The following is a 19,488-nucleotide window of genomic DNA, read 5'->3' on the forward strand; positions in this document are numbered from 1 at the left end:
ACCGGTACTTATTAACTTACAGCTGAGCAGCTAAACGGCTGGTTTTTTTGAAACAATAGAAGGATTAGACTGAAACTCAAAGACAGAATTAGTGTCCAGGCTAACTAATTTGCAGGCCTCTAGTGCAAAATATGAGAGTTGTACCTGTTCTAAAACTCCTGTCATCGCCTTGTACATCCTGGTAGCTCTGGCGGTGCACAGCAACCTGAGAAATTTGATGTTGCAACTCTACACGGTCTTCTTCTGCTCTCAGAAGTTGGGAACGAAGATCCTCAACCTAAAACGCATGTATAAGTATCAAATGATTAATGAAAAACAGAACAAAAGAGTAAATAGGATACTTATTTAACATTACATAAAACAAGAAAGACTATAGACAAGTATATTTATAAATCAATCTCAAGAGTACTGCAGATGTTAAACAAAAAGACAAATTACTCCCTAATTGCAGACCACAAAGTGATTATTCAAAATTAAAGAAAACATTTTCATTTGTTATGTTGACCACAGATGAGCATAAATTTCTCTGGATCAAACGAAATGTTACCATTTTATATATTGCAATTGTCTTTTTACATTGCTAGTGAAAAAATATAAAATATATTGCTTATTAAATTTGTATATTTAAATTATACTAAATAAAAATACAATGTACTTGTTCTTAAGAAACATACGGCTTTTACATTTTTCCTTTCTACCATGTACAGTCTAGCATTTAGAGATGATATTGCATACAGGAAAATAAAATATGACACGCTAAAACTGAATTGAAGGAATGTTGCTCTAATTCATATTATCGGTATGTGACATTGAATTTAACTTTTGAATTTTTTTTTAATTTAACTTGCTGTATATTGAATATAATGCTAAGTAATACAGCCAACTCAGACTTCCACTAGATACAGAAGTCAAACAACTAATGCTAACATTAATATGCCAATTGCCCCCTCCCTATTTATTTAAACCTTTTTCTCCAGCTCCTCTGAAAGGAGGAAGTATTAGAAATGTTTAGGAGAAATAACACTTTTCTAAAGCTACGGTTCAGGTTCCTGCAACTTCTAGATTTAAATCAATGTGCATCAACAGGTATTGTTTAGAGCACACTTTAAAGTTTTTCAGGTGTTGGTTTTTCACATGTTTTTATAACATGTTAGTAACCAATACAGCAAATACTTCTAGGTATCTGAATTCACCGATTATAGCATGTGCTTTGCATAACAATAATTGCTAAGATAGCCATTGTTCTAATGCATACTATGAAAAGCAGTTACAATAACGTGTTTATGTACATGAAAAGTACCATAACTAATACCATTACTATAATTATTGTACATGAACACATATATATACAAAAGCTTGGAAAACAGAAAAAGTAAGATGACAGCTCCATCCACAAAGTTTAGACTCTTAAAGATAAGAAGATTAAGCAAAAAAGACTCAGACACAGCCTAATATGAAAACTTTAGGATTTTCACCACGTCAAAGCAGTTACCTGACGCAAAAGAACTTCTCTACTGCCTTCTGATTCATTCAGCTTTTTCCGGGACTGCTCCAATTCTTGCTCAAGCTTTCAATACAGAAAACGATGAAAAGCAAAGTACACAACATATTACAAAAGTGTTTTTTATCTCTTTAATTCTAGCACAAATTAATAGATATGAACATCTATTTAAGACGAAGTACAATATACAGAACATTCTTATTTGTCCAAAATTTTAAAGCAAACTTTCATTTATATTAAATCCCTGATGTATTTAAGTTACAGAAAAAGAATTTAACTTACAGTCTGCAAATTTTGTACAATGTTCTATATCACAGATGTTCTATATACAAAGTGGTGTGTATAAACCAAAAAAAAAAAGTACAAAAGCAAATTTTAACTGGATTAAAAATAAAAGAAAGGAAGAAAAAAATATTCAAAAACATCGTCCCTGGATTTGAAACATATCTTCAAACTCAAAATTAACAATGACTTAACATTTGAAGTCACCTTTATTACATAGTTCATTCATAAAAGTGTTAAAGATTACATGCATTGGTACAACTGGCAATTGCTAAATTCTGTGGTTTTGCTGTGTTGTGCAAGAAGATATATTTGAATTTTTCTGGAAACAAGATGACTGAAAAACTGATGTGCCCATGATTTCATACAGTTAGAATTTTTCCTTAAAAAAATAATATTAAGTGAATTTTAAAATATTTAATCAGAAATAGCCAGCAAACTGATGAACATTTAAAAAAAAAAACACAACCCAGAAAATAAAAGCTATAAAATATTTTCAGAGCTCTACCATAAATAGTTCAAAAATCACAAAGACCTACATTAAAATAAATATAGTTTTTGACAGTGGAAACTGTTATTGCAAAGATAGCAATCTCAAAGAGGATGTTGAGAGGCTGGCAAATGGGCAAAGTAAACAGGACCAGCATTAATGGAATGGAGAAAGTAACATAACACGTTACGTAGATGGTTTAGCATAAAGGAGTATGACTTGGAAAGTATTGACAAAAAGGCTAAACTTGATGTAAGAGGAAAAAAAGCTAGAAAAAGTATGTGCCAGAACAGAAATAAAAGAAATCTGGTTTTCTATGAACAGGAAAAGAGCAATATGGAAACAGATAACTCAATAAGAATAATTAATAGTAACCATTGTGCAACATAACTAGCCTGCGTTAGTTGCAGGGATGGAGAAAAGCTGCATTTTTGAGCTGCTGCAAATAAGCAACAGCAGACTATTTATAAATTCAGAGACAAATCAGAGAAAAAAATCAAGGATAATCCCCAAGTTATAAACTGGTCTGCCTGGCAGGATGTAAGAGTTGTTAGAAGTAACACTATAACTAAAGAATTTGAAGGAAAGACAGAAGTTCAGCATAGCTATATTTACAGTGCCTCTGATGCAATAAACCCCCTTGTTACCTTGAAGAGTAAAGAAAATATTATCCTGCTGGTTTCTTGAAAAAGGAAGCATATACTGTAACATGACACTACACACTTATTTAAAACCAAACAAGAAAGGATAAAATTAAGTCTTACTTGAATCTTTTCACTTTCATATTTCACAAGTTTATTTTTCATGAGTTCTTCTGTTTCATCTGCTTTAGCATCTTGCTTCCTTAAAGCCTTTAGAGGGAAAAATACATTGTGAACTTCATTATAAAAGTTACAGAGGTCTTCTTCGTAAGTCTGTTAAAATGAAAGAATCTGCTGAAATATTTAAGAAAGAAGATCTAGACAAATGCTTTCTGTCTGTCTAGTATTTCCATGTGGAGCCAATGTATATTGTTATGAAAAAATAAATATAAGTCCATGCATATGTAAACACACCCATGCACAGAACAGGGCCAAATACAAAGTCAAAGCTAGCACTAACATCCTTCCGATGTATAGAGCTCCAGCCGCCCAAGGCTGACCCCAAGCACTTTGAGATGATGGTCTAAGAGGCTCAAGAGATCCCCTACAGATAAGCTGTGAAAGCATCAGGTGAAAAGAATATACTCTCTAATATAAAATATGCATGATATGAAATACAATGCACTATAGTAAGGAACACACTACCATAAGGTGGTGCTGGAAGGCAAAAGAGCGAAAAAGGTATTTTTATCTGAATCTGTACAAATGCTTAGAATAACAGTATTAAGATAGAATCAGCTCAAAAATTCCTGATCAAAAGTTACAACATGCATGTGCTCTACTTTGAAAAAAAAATAAATATATTTTTAAATAAATCCATGTGGACTGCTCCTGTGACAACTCCCCACCCAGCTCCCAAACTGAAGTATCCAAAAACACTTACATACATTTTCTAAAGCATCTTACAAAAATGCAATTGCTTTGACTATCAATTTCAAAAATCTTTTCCCTCTTCAAACCGACACTATTTGCAGAACACAGCCAACCACTAGCAAAGGAATGCATTGGACACGGCAGTCATTAATAGCGTACAATTTGCAACATACACAACACAAATTTGGATATATCGAGCCATAACAGTGTCATTGGCTCATCTTAAATATCACTTAGAAACACCAGCTGAGAGCGCTCACTAGCCATACTGACAGAATTTGCCATGAATCTGAGCAACTGTTAACAAATCTTGTTTCTTTGCTGTGCCACATGACCCAGCAGTTCTCATTCCAGCCACAAATCAATGAGAGACCTTAGCATACACCTTTTACTTTCATCCAATATAATGAAGCATAAGCACATCTATTCCTTCCATTACCTGCTAAAACTACCACAGAACAATTAACACATAGCCGGTCCAGAAAAAAAATGTCTTTTTCCCCAATCTGTTCTTCTTGAGCGGTATTTTTATTTTACATTTAAAAGAATATCTCCTTAGACAAGTATCCCTGAATTTTGCCCCTATAATTAGTGAATTTCATTCAGTTTTGGAACATTTTCTTTTCACTGTATATTGGGAAATAATTTCACTGTATAAAAACAAAAGGCAAGATATTAATCAAGCTCAAAGCCAGGCATTCAGCTTTAGAAGTTTTGCTTTTAAAAGTAGTTTTGCGGAGAAAATAAATGGATTTATATACTTATCTCAGTCTTACACCCTCGCAACAGGAAACATAAGGGTTTCAGTATAGTTTGGACTACTCTCCAGCTTAAACAGTTTACACTAAAAACTGAGATTGTGGAAGACATTTATCATAACTATGCCACTGAAAATATTATGTTACATAAAGAATTAAGCTTTTAATCTTACTGATTCATAATCAGATACTGTAAGACTGTAACATATTTAAAATATTTCTTTAAGTATTCAGTACAGTTTCAAAGCTATCATTCCAGCCAACTGTAAAACTCAACACCACACACAGACCTGACACTCCCATTTTACTCAAAAAGACTGTAGAGAGCTCCCAAAAAGCAACATAAACAAAAATCAAAGATCACCATTTCCACTAATGCCATTATTGCATAAGTTTTGTTGTTGGGGGGGGGGGGGGGAGGGGGGGGGAATGACTAGGAGTACCAGTTCAGAACAGTCTACTAGGTATACATGTGTACTAACTGCAACAGAGCTTCATTTTTGCCAGCAAAATTAGAAGCTCTGTTATATGCAGTCAACTGTATGTGAACCTTATTTTGGAAGTAAATTAATAATTAATATAGGACCAAAAATGCATGTTTTAATGTGCAGATTTTGTTAGAGGTATCAGCATCATAAGAAAAATATTAAAGCTGGGTTGGAATTAAACTAAGAAAATTTTCAAAGATTTTCCTTATTGAAGGCATACAGTACGTCTCTGCATCAGAAGTGCTTCCTAGTCTCTAGAAGAAACCACAGAAATTAATATGCCATTTCAACTTATCAGGATTACCGAATAATATTTAGGCTATTAAACAGCAATAATTTCAAATAAAAATGCAGTATTTCCTATCACTGATACTACAACTGTGGTCAGGTTTATTTTCTGTATATTATAAAAATAGCCTGTAACTGTTTCATTTTTAAGAATGAAAACAGTTCATATATATCTCAGAGTTAAATTACTACAAAAAGAATATGATGTTACAACAAATTAAACATACCACGTGCACACTGCTTCAAATGTGAAACATACATTTTTCCAGGTGCTAGGCAGGCAATCAGTTAACCAGCCAAGAAGTCATTAAGAAATGGAAGCATCTGGTCACCCACAGCCAAACATCAGCTGTTAGTGACCATTCAGAAACTGCATAGGTAAAAACTAATTCTAGGCTTCCCCTCCTTTTTGTACTCCTTTTTAAATACTTTTCTCTCACTGGTTTATATGGTTTATACCACTTGTTTCTTCCTCCACTAAAGGTTTCTCTATGTAAGATTTCTCTAACAAAAGGGAGGATTAAAGAAAAAAAAATTGAAATACCATGTAAAGATTCAATTCATTCTTTGATTTCATGTATCTCTGAAGAAGGGGTTGGGGGAGTCAAATATCAAAAATGGGAATTAGGAAGGGGATGCCAAGGGCAAGGTTTCCAACACACGCTCCTCCCTGATGGCTACCAAGCAGCGGGCAGATCCTGCCCAGGAGTGCTCTGCCTGGCAATGCTGAAGGATCAAGGACCAGGAACAGCCCTACAGTCATCAGGATTCCCGCACCAGGATCCTCCTTTTGAAAGTATTAATGTCCAGGTTGGCCAGCAGGAGGCTGGTGACTCCTTGGAGGAGGCAGGCACGGAGGAGGCCACAAGAAAACATGTAACTTCCATGTAAAGAGGTCTTCACAGCATGGCTTCAAGATGGACCAGCTGGATGTTACACTGCCTGCCTACACGGGCAGAAACAGGCCCTTGCTCCCGACAGCCTAGATTAACTTTTGATTTGACTCAGCAGAGCAGTTCTTACAGGTGTTTTTGAAGAGTTCACTACCATAAGACAGTATTAGAATACTAACATACCTGGTATATCCCAGCCCAACACATCTCATCCATCCATAGTATATCAAACCCCAAAACTTCAAACAAACTAATTTACTCCCTGCTAGCCAGGTATTTTTTTCCTTATATATAGAGGGAAAACTATGTGGAGGCCTCTAACAATAGGTCTCAATCCTTCCAACTTCTGAAAATCTTCCAGTATCAAATCATAACTCCCACTGTAATTTAAGCCTACTAACTCTTCTTAGGGTTTAGGTATTGACTTTTGTTTGGTTTTGGTTTAAGTAAAACCAAGTTATTTGAAAGCAGCGCACAGACAACAAACTGAAATTTGCTGTTTCAAAGTGAGACTGATCAGTGATTTATCCATACTACCACAAATACACAAAAGCAGACCAGTCACATGCTGTATTTTAAAATAAGGCAAAAATGTACTACATCCTAATCAGAGTGAAAATTCTTTCCCTAACTTGCTACATTAGCAGCTAGCATGGGTCTGAGTATGTTACCTAGACATATCCATCAGGTATTTATAGACAGACTACCTAGATATTACAGTGATCGGTTTGAGACTTGCTCATTCAAACTAGAATCTAAACAGAAACCGTTAAGCCACAGGTGGCACAGCACAGAGCCAAGGAGCAAGTATCAAGCATGCATTAAAACATCCAGATGGCTCAAAGCATAGATCAGGTTTATGCTTGTCTAAAAGGATCAGAGATAAAGACATGCAAAAAGAGAATTTTCAATAATGCTTTTGACCGTCAATCTACCCCACTCTCTTGAATGTCCACCAGCCTCTTGCACTTCACAGTATGTGCAGTGGGAGGCAAATGGAATCCAAATATCCAGTTGCATGTATAAAAAAAAAAGCTTCCTGACCTATTTAAGTTATCAACTTAAGACATAATTATAGTCATTACCTTACCACAGTCAGTGGGTTCAAAATATTCTACAAAGATGATTCTGTTCACCTAAAGTGTGCAAAGCATGAACACACAGACTTATTTCACCGAAATCCAGGAAGCCAAGCACAGGAATTAGTAAAGCCATCCAGGAGATCCAATGCATTCAAAAGCTGTTTAAAGCCCATCTTTTAAGAATGACGCTTGATCTTGTCTTAGGAAATGGATGCATAAATGAAAACAAACAGTACAATGTGATGGTGTCTTCATGTTCAAAATAAAGTACTGAAGAATCTCAACATGGTTTTAGTTAACAAACTGAATTTGTTGTGTCAAAGGAACCCATGTATACATGTCAGTTGCACTGGCCAGATGAGCATATTTACTCTCCTTTCTAATCAGAAATGTGTTTGTATCAGGAATATAGAAAAAAGTGAAGATGTATGATATGAATGAATTTTTTTGCTACTGCAAATTAGAAAATTGCAATTAACTACTGCTTAAACAGTTAGAGTTTAAACACACCAATACATACTAAGTTAGAAGATACATAAAAATGTAGAGAAAATAATTTTTATCCACCTACATGCAGCACATACACACTAAAGATTCAAAAAAATAATGCAAATTTAGATGTTAAAAGGTACAAAATTTTATATGTCAAGCTTTCTTTATGATCAGTATACAACTAGGTATCATCTTGTTTAATAATCAGTCTATAACCATACTAATAGTGCAATACAAATAGAAAGTCTGCACATCATACAAAAGAAAGATAAGACAGACAAGAGAAAGACTGAAGCAAATGTATTATGTTCAGTTAGACCCTGAAAACATAAAATTTAGAAGTTGAGATTTAGGAAGATGATTCTCAAGCTGGTAAAATACTGACGATTAGTGGTCAGTTATGGGCACTGCACCTTCCTTTAAAAATAGTAACTCTTAACATTAAAACCTCACAAGATTTCTTCAATACAGCAAGTACTGATCAAATCCAAAAGTCAAATTTGATTTTTCTTGGTGTGAAACGTATACCAGGCAAACTAATGAAGAAATTGTCTCATTAAATAGCCACAAATGCTTTAAATAGCATTTCTTCGTAAATCATTCAGGCTGTACTAAATAATGGTATTTCAGAATGCTGTCAAAACCTTCCCCTCCCTTCCAGTAATGTTACTTAGGAAGCATCTTGGAGACATAAAAGAGGACATAAAAAGGCTTTAATAGAACATTACAACCACGCAATGATCACCACAAAACCCAAGGCCACTGACAGAGCTAACAGTCAATCTAACTCACAATTCAAGTTACAAAGGATAAGAAACAGAACAGCAAAGTAAAAAACTGGTCTTAGAAATTACACAGAAACAATCTTCATTAAAATAACTGAATATTTTGGTGCAATTGTTATTTGGATCTCACCAGGCAATGCAAAAGTACACAAAGTCATTCAAGTACATTCTTTCTAACATACAGCAGCTTAAGCTACTCGTCATTTATTGGAAAGCTGCTTGGCTGCTTCTTCTGATACTTCAGGCCAAATATAAGCCACCACAAGAGGAACAGCTGATTAAAAAGACAAGCTATAGAAAAAGGCAACAAGCCTCTCCCTTATATTGATCGTGTTCATCAAGAGTACTTTCATCTACAACGTCCCCTAAGAATCTCCATGAGTGCACACTTGTATGGATGTACTGAATGAAGAGATCCACCTTTTTCAGCATCATTCTGTATATCCCATGAGAGATCAAAGGAGTGCACTGATGAGACTCTTGCAGACTTGAGAATAGTATCTGCAATAGCTGAGTATCAAAGCAGCATGAAAGAACATATTCACAATAAGAAAGAAAACCAGCAGTGTCTTATATTGTGTTAAGAAGTTGCTGTTCTTAATGCACACGGTAGTCACACTTAACTGTAAGGCAGTCAAGAAATAAGTAAGCTTCCACACAGGACTGTCTGAGAATCTCCATTCTTAAAAATTCTCTCACCTATCAAGCAATCTGTGGCAAATGCTACCAAGTGATGGGTGATCAGTAAGAAAAAAGTAAAATTACATCAGATATTTTACACAAAATCTAATTATTCTTATCAGGGTTTGTTGTTTTTTTTAATACAATCACCTTGTATGCTTTGCTGAAATGGCCTACTCAAAATATAGGAGATAAAAAACCACATTAAAAGTTGTGCAAACTATTGAGTTTTTCTTACAACTTTGCTTACAGATCTTTAAAGCCAAATTTAATTTTGTCTATCACACAGGAAAATGAAAAATACATCAATTACATCGACACAAGTAATGAAGAAATTAACAAGCCACCTACTACTCAGCTTGAAAATACATTGTCGAAATAAGAACCTTTTTAAACTGTTCATATTCAGAAATTTTAAAGACTTCATAGTCATAAATTACACTATACATTCAATTTGGTTTGCCATACTGAATCTATTCATCTGCAACACCACATACAAGAAAAAAAGAATTGAAAGAAGCTCAAACTCAAATCTCGTACACCCAAATCTCATACTGTTTTGGCATTGGCATTTTTTCCTGGTTTTAAATTTAAGATTAGGTCAGTTCTAAACTTTTTGCCTCCTTAGATATTTTCATATTCCTATTTCTTCTATATCCTGTATTCCATAACAAAATAATTTTCTTCAAAAAGCTTTCCCACACCTCTCAGGACAATAGTACACTGAAAGGCAGCGTGTACAGGATCCAGACTATTTTGCTCTCAAAAGTGTTTTTCAAAAGGCACAAGGTGGTCCAGTTTGCCAACGTAAGAGCTAAAGAGCTTAGCAAACTGTTCAAGAGACATTGAACCATTCCTGATAAATAAAAACACTATCCAGAAGTGAGACCATTTTCCACCTCGAAAAGGACAAATTAATATGAACATTCAATGGGGAAAGAAGATGGGACAGCTGGATGGAAGCTTGTAAATAAGGGTCTGAGATCCAAGGACCTTAGCAACATTGGAGTCTAAAGACATCTGGCACGCAGGAAGTTGCAACTCTGCCACAAAGATGTTCTCCAAGCTGTTAAGACATCTATGAGAGAAGAAATAGCCAGAAAAGGACACACTGTTTGTTGCTGCTGGGAATGTAATCAAAATCTGTTTCAAGGGCAATACTGTTTCCATATTCCTGTGCAATCTGTCAAAGAAAGATTTCCTAATACCTATTGAAAGAAGCTCCTTTCTATACTTGTCATCTGACACCACCAGGTTCTATTATGCATGCTAGACATTAGAAGTTTCTGAAAAATCCATAATTCATTGCAACAGGGGTAATTATGTTTTATTAGGATTTCCAAACACAGTGACAAGAGCCCAGTCCAAAAAATCCAGTCATAACTGGTATCAGACACCCAGAAGGACAATTTGAAAATATGACCCCCTGCTTTAAAGAGTGAAGATAATCACCAGGAATGTGATTCTCCTCCAAGTAGAAAAAGCTATGAATGTATGCCATGTGGAATAAGCCTGTTCCAGTCAGGATTGGCTCTGAACCTTGACTTGGCAAAATTCCCAACAGTAAAAGTTTACCAAGCAGACTAATAGGCGTTAAGCTTTCCAGCAAACTGAGAATGAGGACTAGATATATTGAAGTTTTGAACAGTGGTGTCAAAAAAAACTTGTAAATAGAAAAGGGCTCATCAGGAAAAATAATTTCCAAAAACATGCACAGAACAAAATAGAATTTTCTGGAGAAAGAATTAAAACACCTTCATCTACAGCTGGAAAGCTATGGGGAATGGGAAGTTGGGGATGTGCTTAGTATTTCATACTCATTTCATATGAACTTCAAAAGATGAGCTACTAGGCAAAAAGGTATCCAGCTTGAGGCCTCATGATCACATAACCAATCATACGAAACTCTGAAAAACATTTTAATTCGTTCACTTGAATTGGCATAATGGAGATGCAGTGGGATGGCTCATACAATGGAAGTGTTGGGATAGAAGGATACAGGCTCTTTAGGAAGGATAGGCTGGAGAGATGAGGAAGGTGTGCCGCCCTTTGTGTCAATGACCTGCTGGAGTGCATGAAGCCCCACCTGGGGATGCATGAGGAGCCAACCGAGAGCTTATGGGTCAGCTTGAAAGGTAGAGCAGGGGTAGGTAACATTATGGAAAAAAAAAAAAAAAAAAAAAAAAGATTGTTCCAATCTGCAGATAACACTATCAGCTAACACCAACTCATTTCACTAAGCATCCCTCTACCAGACTGATGGCACAACCAAAGAATCTAGAAATTCACGCAAATATATTAAAGAGCAATGAAAGCTGTAATAAAGCACTCTAGTTCTTTTCACCCACTAGGACATCAATAGGGGGACAAATGAGACAGTAACTCTTTCTGCAAGACCAGCAGAAGCACTACAAGCATTTTACTAAACCTGACCTGTATCAGAAAAGCATCTTCTTAAATATGACCTCTTTGAAAAAGTCTCTAGCCTTACATCAAATACAAAGTGTCCCTCTAAACTAAGGTTCCTCAACATCAGTGCACAGTATAAAAAAACTGCCTTCCAAAAAAGCATGTATATGGTCACTTATGTTAAATTCAAAAGAGAGATGTGTTTTTCATACATTTCCTAAAACATAAGCAAAACAAAGCTACTAGCTGCCTCCAATTTTAATTCATAATATAAACATGTGTATTTGTCTCCTAAACAAAATTCTATACTTCATCAGCTGCTGTTGAATGAAACTGCTTAAAAAGCAATGAAAAGCTGTCTGGCCACTACAGTGCATTTGATTGCTTCTTGAAATAAATTAAAAATACACTGCTCACTGGAAGCAAGAAGTTTACATTTTAGAAAACAAAATGTTTTAATTGAGACAACTCAGCTAACAGCTTTCTTTTGTTTGTTTTGGGTTTAAGGAAGGGCATAGGGGGTGGGTTCTTTTAAAGAATGTTTGTGCCATTTACCAAAGAGGCCTAAACATAGACAAGACAGTAACATGAAGAACAGAGACTGTACTTGTTATCACCTAGTCACCAAAACAAGCAGACCTGGACTGGTAAGAGTTAAAAGACTGTGCTAAAGGTATCAGCACTTTTGCCAATTTGACAGGTACAGGCTCACAAACGCAGCAGCACAGGTTCCTTACTCAATAAACAGGAAGTTTTCATTTGCATACCTCTTGTAATTGAAGGGACATACGTCCCAGTTGGTCCTGGCGCCTTTCTACAAGTTGTCTTTCAGCACGCATTTCTTGTTCTAGCTCCTGAAGTCTTCTCTCCACTCGATCTGATACCTTCAAAAGGAAAAAAAACCACCCTGCGGGAAATTAGCATGTCTTTTAACACATATTAAGAAAACAATGGCAAAAGACATAAACAGAGTATGGGGTAGAAAGAAAAGAGAACACAACTTCTACTTAATAAGATTTAGAATGGCACAAAAAAATAACTCATTATAGTAGCGAGTACCCGAGAAGTACTGAAGCAGGGAACTGAACTGCTACCCAGCTAGCAATATCCTACTGAGTTGTCCTACTCAAGTGCCAAATACCTCAGTGTCAAGTTTGGTGCTGACTGGAAGCTGCAATACAAAAATCTGTTAGCTTCTCTGCCACAGGCCTGATTAACCTCTGGAGAGTCGTTTCTCTCACATCTCCAGCCTGTGAAACAGACCAACGCTTGACTCACACTATGAAATCTGCAAGTGAAAAGCAGTAAACGAGAGCTACATACATAAGAATGACTATAGTAGCACAAAATTACATCCCTTTAAGACTATTTCCTAATATTTTGTGAATCCATGTAAAAACCAATACAGTAACACCCGTTATTTATTAAAGCAGTTTGGATTATAAACACAGCAATTCAGTCTTAAACTACAATACCAGCACTACTTCATTTTTGCATTTTAAGATGCTAGCAGACAGCACCCTCTCGTGGGCAGCAAATTAAATTTATAAAACTAAAGTTGAAGATTAGCAAGGAAAATATTTATGTATCATTTCCTCACTACCCTAAAACTATTTTAAACAATTACTAGAAAGCAATATATCTATTACCAAATGGTATTTAGATAGAAAGAAAAAAACCTATCAGGAACTAGTAGTTGAATGGTGTTTTATGTGGAGAGGAACAAGTTTTCATCTGTACTTTCACCATTAAGCACTCTGCTAGCACTAGGCATATGTCTGGATAGAAAATTTGAACATTAACACCACAGTTGTGTAGCAACAGAAACATAATTGAAGTTAAATTTATATTCTGAGTTTCACAAGTATATCAGGTTTAAAGAATGAAAGAGTCTTTCTTTAAAACAGAATACATCAGTTTGAAAACATTCCTTGCTTGCAGAGCCAGATGAAGTCAGCTCACAACTTGTAATTTTGGATTTTCTCTTAAAACCATCAGGAGATGCTCAAAAAGTACTGCCAAAGCATGCTCTTTCATGTAAGCTATGAAATCTCTGCAGTCACAATCCAGAATAATTACTTCCTAAAAACTAACATATAAAACAAAACAACAAAACCCACCACATCAGTTTTGTATTTGTTTTGACTACTACTACTTACTGTTACATCTAGTAATTCACTAAATACTCTGGCTAACAGAAACAACGATACTATGTAGCAGGAACAGAAAATAATAACAGTTTGTCATTAAACTTGTTATATCTTTGCTGAAAACTGCAAAACAGCTGTCATCCTTTTCTCCAGATATATCTGAAGTACACAAATGATACAAAATCATGTTTTTACATTTAAAAAAAAAATAATCTCGGCTACATGTTTTTGAAGGCAGAAGCTTTCTCAGTGCTCTCACACATCTTTTTCAAGCAGACTTATGCAAGAGAGCACTACAACTATCCAGAAAAAAAAAAGTGTAACAGACTTGATGAAAGATCCAAAAGTAACATCACCCCCAAAGCAGACATGCAAAAGGTCAGTGACTTCCTCACTGACACGGGTCTAGTTCACCGCATGCACTGCAGCTGACGTGACACAAGGCAGCACTAGGCAAGCTTCAGATCCCTGCTTCAGATTTCACTGCGTATTATCACTAATGCAGAAAGAGTAAGAAAGTAACTTTTTACTAAACTACAAGATAACAAGTGATTTGCTGAGCATCTTCTTTCAGCTCCCTCCAGAATACAATTGTTACCTGATTTCTAACAAGGTACTGAAAAAGACACGTTCATCATCATACTTGTCAGGTGCACAAAAATTTCAGAGTTACTGATGCAACCCTCTTCAAAAAAAAAAACCAACCAACCAACACAAGCCACCAAAGATTTTAATGCAACTTATAACTCACTGGGAAAAAAAAATTCTATCAAAAAAGCTATAGTTAGCATATACAGTAAATCATTAGCTCATATTCTCTGTCCACAGAGCAGAGAGAGAAAAGGCTGGAATGGGCTTCAAAGGGTAACAAACTTACTGCCTGGCTAAACACATGACCTTTTATATCTATATCATTCTTCTACGAGTTTATCCAGCCTGCTCAAAAGCATTCCCAGAAAACTTACAGACTCCCTAGACAATTGATTCCATTACCTCTAAAATTACTTTTTTTCCTGAAGTACAATTTTAGTCTTCCTTGCTGAATTTTAGAATTGTTAACCCTGTTCTATCCTCTAAGCCATATTCAAGACTGGATACTGGATTTCAGGTCTGTTTTCCAACATACCTGAAGTCCATCTGCAAGCATAGCAAGCGTCTCTATATTGCATCATCTAGACAATTAATGAAACCTTCAAAGAAAATCAGATCAAGAATATCAACACGTAAAATTCACTAACTAATTTTAACAGTGAACAGTTTACTAGCTAAACAGCTATCTGGACAGTTGTGTGTTTATTCTAGACTATATTCAGATTACCATATTTTACTGAAAAGCTTATTAGAACAGTATATGAAATTTTGTTAAAAAAAACTCAAAAAAATTGTACCAAGATAGAGATAACTATGGCTTCATTCTTGTTTGCAACAAATAACTGGGTTTTTTTTCTTCTGGAATGTTTCTGCTTATTTGCTCCACAAGACAGTTAAAGCACCACCTAAAAACGTTCCCCCCAACATAACATTTACCCAGTCTATACTGGTGTAGACATTATCTCCCACAAGAATTGTGTTCCCTGTTTTGTAGACTCTCTGACCTTCCCCAGTTTGTCACAGAGGCTGTGACACACAATGGGGATTAAGAAAAATTAGAAGCAGTTAAGTGTTAACTCATTAATCCGAGCATGTAGAAGAAACTCTAAAACTCAATTCTCTTCCTTCATCCCAAATGACTCTGACTCAGGACAACATTTCTACCATAAGAGTACGTATCTTGTCCTCCAGATCTTACCAGAAGCCTTTGTGGAGACAAGTGATTCATTGAAGACCAATATAAAGAATATGGATGTTCTACATAATGACATGAAATGCTAACACTAAATTACTGCATTCACAACATATTGGAATGTGATTTCAAGGATGCATTTTTAGCAACACAGACTACCTGAATGATACTCATGACACTTAAGAGCTGTGTCTCTGCATAAGGCTTTCAGGTAGCAGCAAAATGTATGCAAATGGATTAGGCTATCAGGAAGTTCCCTCACCACCAATTAAACACAAAGAATAGAATGTCCTGTTTGAAACCAGGGTGGTGTTTAAATCACACAGCTAAATATAATCTTGCTGAAGATGCTGGATGCTTAAACTGTAAAAACCAGCATCCTACTTCTTTAATTTCTCTCCTGTTTTTCATCTTTCCACTGTTATTTCTAGTGCACAAGTCCGGTTGACTGAAATCTATTTCCACAGATTTTTGTTGCCTTCCTGGTTATGACCTGTTTTATCATCAATGTGGACTTGAAATAGAAGTATTGAAACCACAAAAATAGCAAACTTTCCACCGATGTCACTTTAAATATTGTTAAACTTTTCCCTCACAGCAAATGATAGGTGTGATATACACTTTATAAGTCACCTGTGCAGTACCATAAATCCCTATCTGGAAGTTATACTGGCTGTCTGAGATATCGTAACCACATTAATGCCACATAAGAGTTTTCACTTGACACTGCTGTCTTTTTCCACAGACATAGCCTACACTAACCTTCTAATGGCACAATCTCAATTAAGCATCTACATAATTTGAACAAATCTGTGCTTTAGTGCAGTAGCTTTTTATGCATTAAGATATTAAGATTCTTGTGCTATTTGGGATGCACTTCTATACCAGGAGACTGCAAAAGAATATCCAAGAGGGTTATCTTATATAACCATGAAGTAGTAAACATTCTTTCAGTTGTTTATAGGCCTGTATGAACATTCCTCTAGCAACCATCCCAACTCTTTTCAAGAAAAAAGGAATTTCACAATAGGTCTAGCTAAGAGGTTTTGATATAGAAATAGTTGTAGGACTGTGGTCTTTATACCAAAACTGCACGAGTCTCAAGTACAAGGCCACAGAGAGTGCTTGATTTGAAAAAGGCATCCAACTACGCCTGTGTCACCACCTCAGATGTCCTCTGTTTTTTATACTAGGGTGGGAAAGGTTCACTTTAAAGGTAAACTTAACGTGCATTGATCGTATTGTGTGGCTTTTAGAAATGTATTCAGATTCAGCATCAAAAAGGCTCTAAGAACCAGAATCTCTAATAAAAATTAATTCTGAACTACTGACTCAGAACTGTAATGGCTAGGCCTTTATCACCACACATCCATATACAGGCAGTTTTCAAACAGCACTGAACATACTGAACAGTACAGACATAAGAATTTAGATATATGTCCTTACATAAATGAAGGCTTAAGGATACTGAGCTAAAAAGAATGTTTCTATCATGAACTCATCCTGTCAAATTATCAAGACTTCAAGTTGTCAGTTTATCACCAAGAATCATACAGTAGAATATAAATACAAGGATGGCAACATTGGAAGTGATAAACACACGCTCCAAAGCAAAAAGGCACTAAGAACAGAAGTTCCCAACACAACTGTGCATAAGGCAGTTGTGAGGAATAAAGTATTCCCTCCTACCCAACTCACTTAAACCAATTAGAAATGAATTCTGAATTAAATCTCATTAGAAGAATTCCAAAACAGACAGGTACTAAAGGATCTCAGAAATCTACAATTACAGACCACAGCTTCTACATGCACTCTAATCTCATGCTTTGCTATGCTCACCATTAGAGCTCTTTTTTTAATCAACATCCATACTAAACATCCCCTCTTCTGCATTTACCTCACCTCACCCATTCTGCCAGCCTCATCAGTGTAACAGTAGATCATTAGGCTTTGAAAAAGGGCAAAAGATCCACACTTAGTATCAGAAAGCACAGGTAAAGAAGCAGAGCAGAATGTAGCTACCACTACGTTTTTTCAGTGGTGTGGAATTGCCTGGATATGATGAGTGATTAAGCCTGGAAAGAAAGGGAATCCTCTGAAAAGCCTCTGAAGAAACTGAACAACCTCCTCCAATGAAAATTAGGGATGAAAAAGCAGTTAAGTCAGAAAAAACACCAAACAAACCCTACAACAACAACAAACCAATCCAAACACACCAACAAAAACATATTAAACATACACACAAAAAAACCCCCAACAAACTGCCACAGAAATGGCAGCTCCTCTCACCATATGTAATCTATCCAGAGAACTCCTTGCTGTAGGACAAGTATGATAAAGATCTGAAATTTGTAACAGACCACACAAGTTCCAGAAAAGAAATCTACAGAGAGATTATCAAGTACAGAAATCAATTCCAGACCCAAGAAGCTGCCAAACCAGAAGTAATTAGAATAGTATTGTGCAGAATTATTGATAGATGCCTTCCTATTCCAGAATCGTTCGCTAAACCACCACTTTTTGACCATTCCTCATCCATGCCTAGATCTTCCCTAACTACATAATTCTTCTGTAAATTGAGCCCCAGCAGTAAGTGGCCTTCTTTATTTTTCCCCTTTTCTGTTTTTTTCCCCTCCTTTCTCCGGTCTTCTCTGTTTGGCCTATGTTCTTCCTAAAGATAAATTCAGCAGTGAGCAGAATATTCCAGATGAAGTATTTACTAGTCCTGCACACGAAAACCATCTCACTACAGCATCTGCGTCTTCACTAAAAGAATGCCATTAAACACTTCATCTTTCATAATTTTATTGGATGGTAATGTTCTATCCCAACTAAGAGAATTATTCTTCTGGTATTCCACTTAGCATTAACAAAGCACAGAAGGCTTCCTTTTTACACCTTGCATCTCTCATTTTTTGCTTCTCTCAGGTCAAAAGTTGGTATCATTCAATTTCAAATCTTGAAATTCTACTATATCGGAGGTCACAAAGAGCTAGTTTGTTCTTTCATTAATGAAAAGACAGTGGCTGCCAGCCTTCCCATTTATTAAAGAGGAAGGTTTGTTTCTCTCATTCATAGGCACTGAACAGTTATAGCACAGCCAGTAGTAGCAGTTATTTTCATAAGAAACATCTTGTTTAAAACTTAGTGAATTTGCCAATTTCCTGGTACATGAAAGAGAAAAAGAATAAATATACTGACAAGTAGGCCACAACAAGAAAAACCCAGAGTTTTGCAGGTATCAAGAATTATTTATTAGATAAATTTATTTCATCCTACCAGGCTATTAGAAGAAAGCAGAGCTAACATTCTAACAAAGGAGGTCTGTCATATTTTTCTTTGAAGGCTGACAAGGCAAGTCTTTCTCCACTGACAGATTCTATTATATCAAATGTATAACTGATACTGATAGATTATAGCCTCTTGAATCCCTGCCTGACTTCATCTAAAGTCAGGAACTCACACAAGTACATTTATTAAATCTGCTGCTGCCAACAAGTGGTCTGTGCCCACAATATTGTTACTAGTGACAAACACATCACTAAAGCTCTTGACAGAGCACTTGGTACCAATTCATGCAATTCTAGGGCAACATGAATCATGTATGGGAAAATAAGGATGCACAACATTTGCTCTGAGAAGTCAGTACTGCTACTGGTACCACATTAATAGTTACATAAAGCATACTCAGTCTTATGCATCAAGAACTACCTACACAATTCTCCTTTTCTTGTTCCTGCAGCAATACACTGTTTGCCTTCCATCAACACATCTCTTTCGTATGTAAGTGATATAGACTGCAGTTAGTCTGTTTCCAGCAGACACAGGAAGCAAAAAAAGAAGAGACTATCATGGCTGTCCTGCCTCCCTCGTTACATTTGTCACAAAGCCT

General features: G+C 35.9%; 1 protein-coding gene across 1 annotated transcript in view; it reads right to left on the reverse strand.

The window, feature by feature from the left end:
• Positions 1 to 19,488, reverse strand: part of CEP128 (centrosomal protein 128) — a 124,496-nt gene that overhangs the window by 90,320 nt on the left and 14,688 nt on the right. Inside the window, exons 8-11 of the mRNA XM_040601733.1 lie at positions 12,431 to 12,547; positions 3,038 to 3,124; positions 1,493 to 1,567; positions 145 to 277 (exon numbers count right to left, since the gene is read on the reverse strand). Coding sequence (XP_040457667.1) covers positions 145 to 277; positions 1,493 to 1,567; positions 3,038 to 3,124; positions 12,431 to 12,547 — 412 coding nt within the window. The remainder of the gene's footprint in view (positions 1 to 144; positions 278 to 1,492; positions 1,568 to 3,037; positions 3,125 to 12,430; positions 12,548 to 19,488) is intronic.

Source organism: Falco naumanni, chromosome 7 (assembly GCF_017639655.2).
Source record: "Falco naumanni isolate bFalNau1 chromosome 7, bFalNau1.pat, whole genome shotgun sequence".
NCBI lineage: Eukaryota > Metazoa > Chordata > Aves > Falconiformes > Falconidae > Falco > Falco naumanni.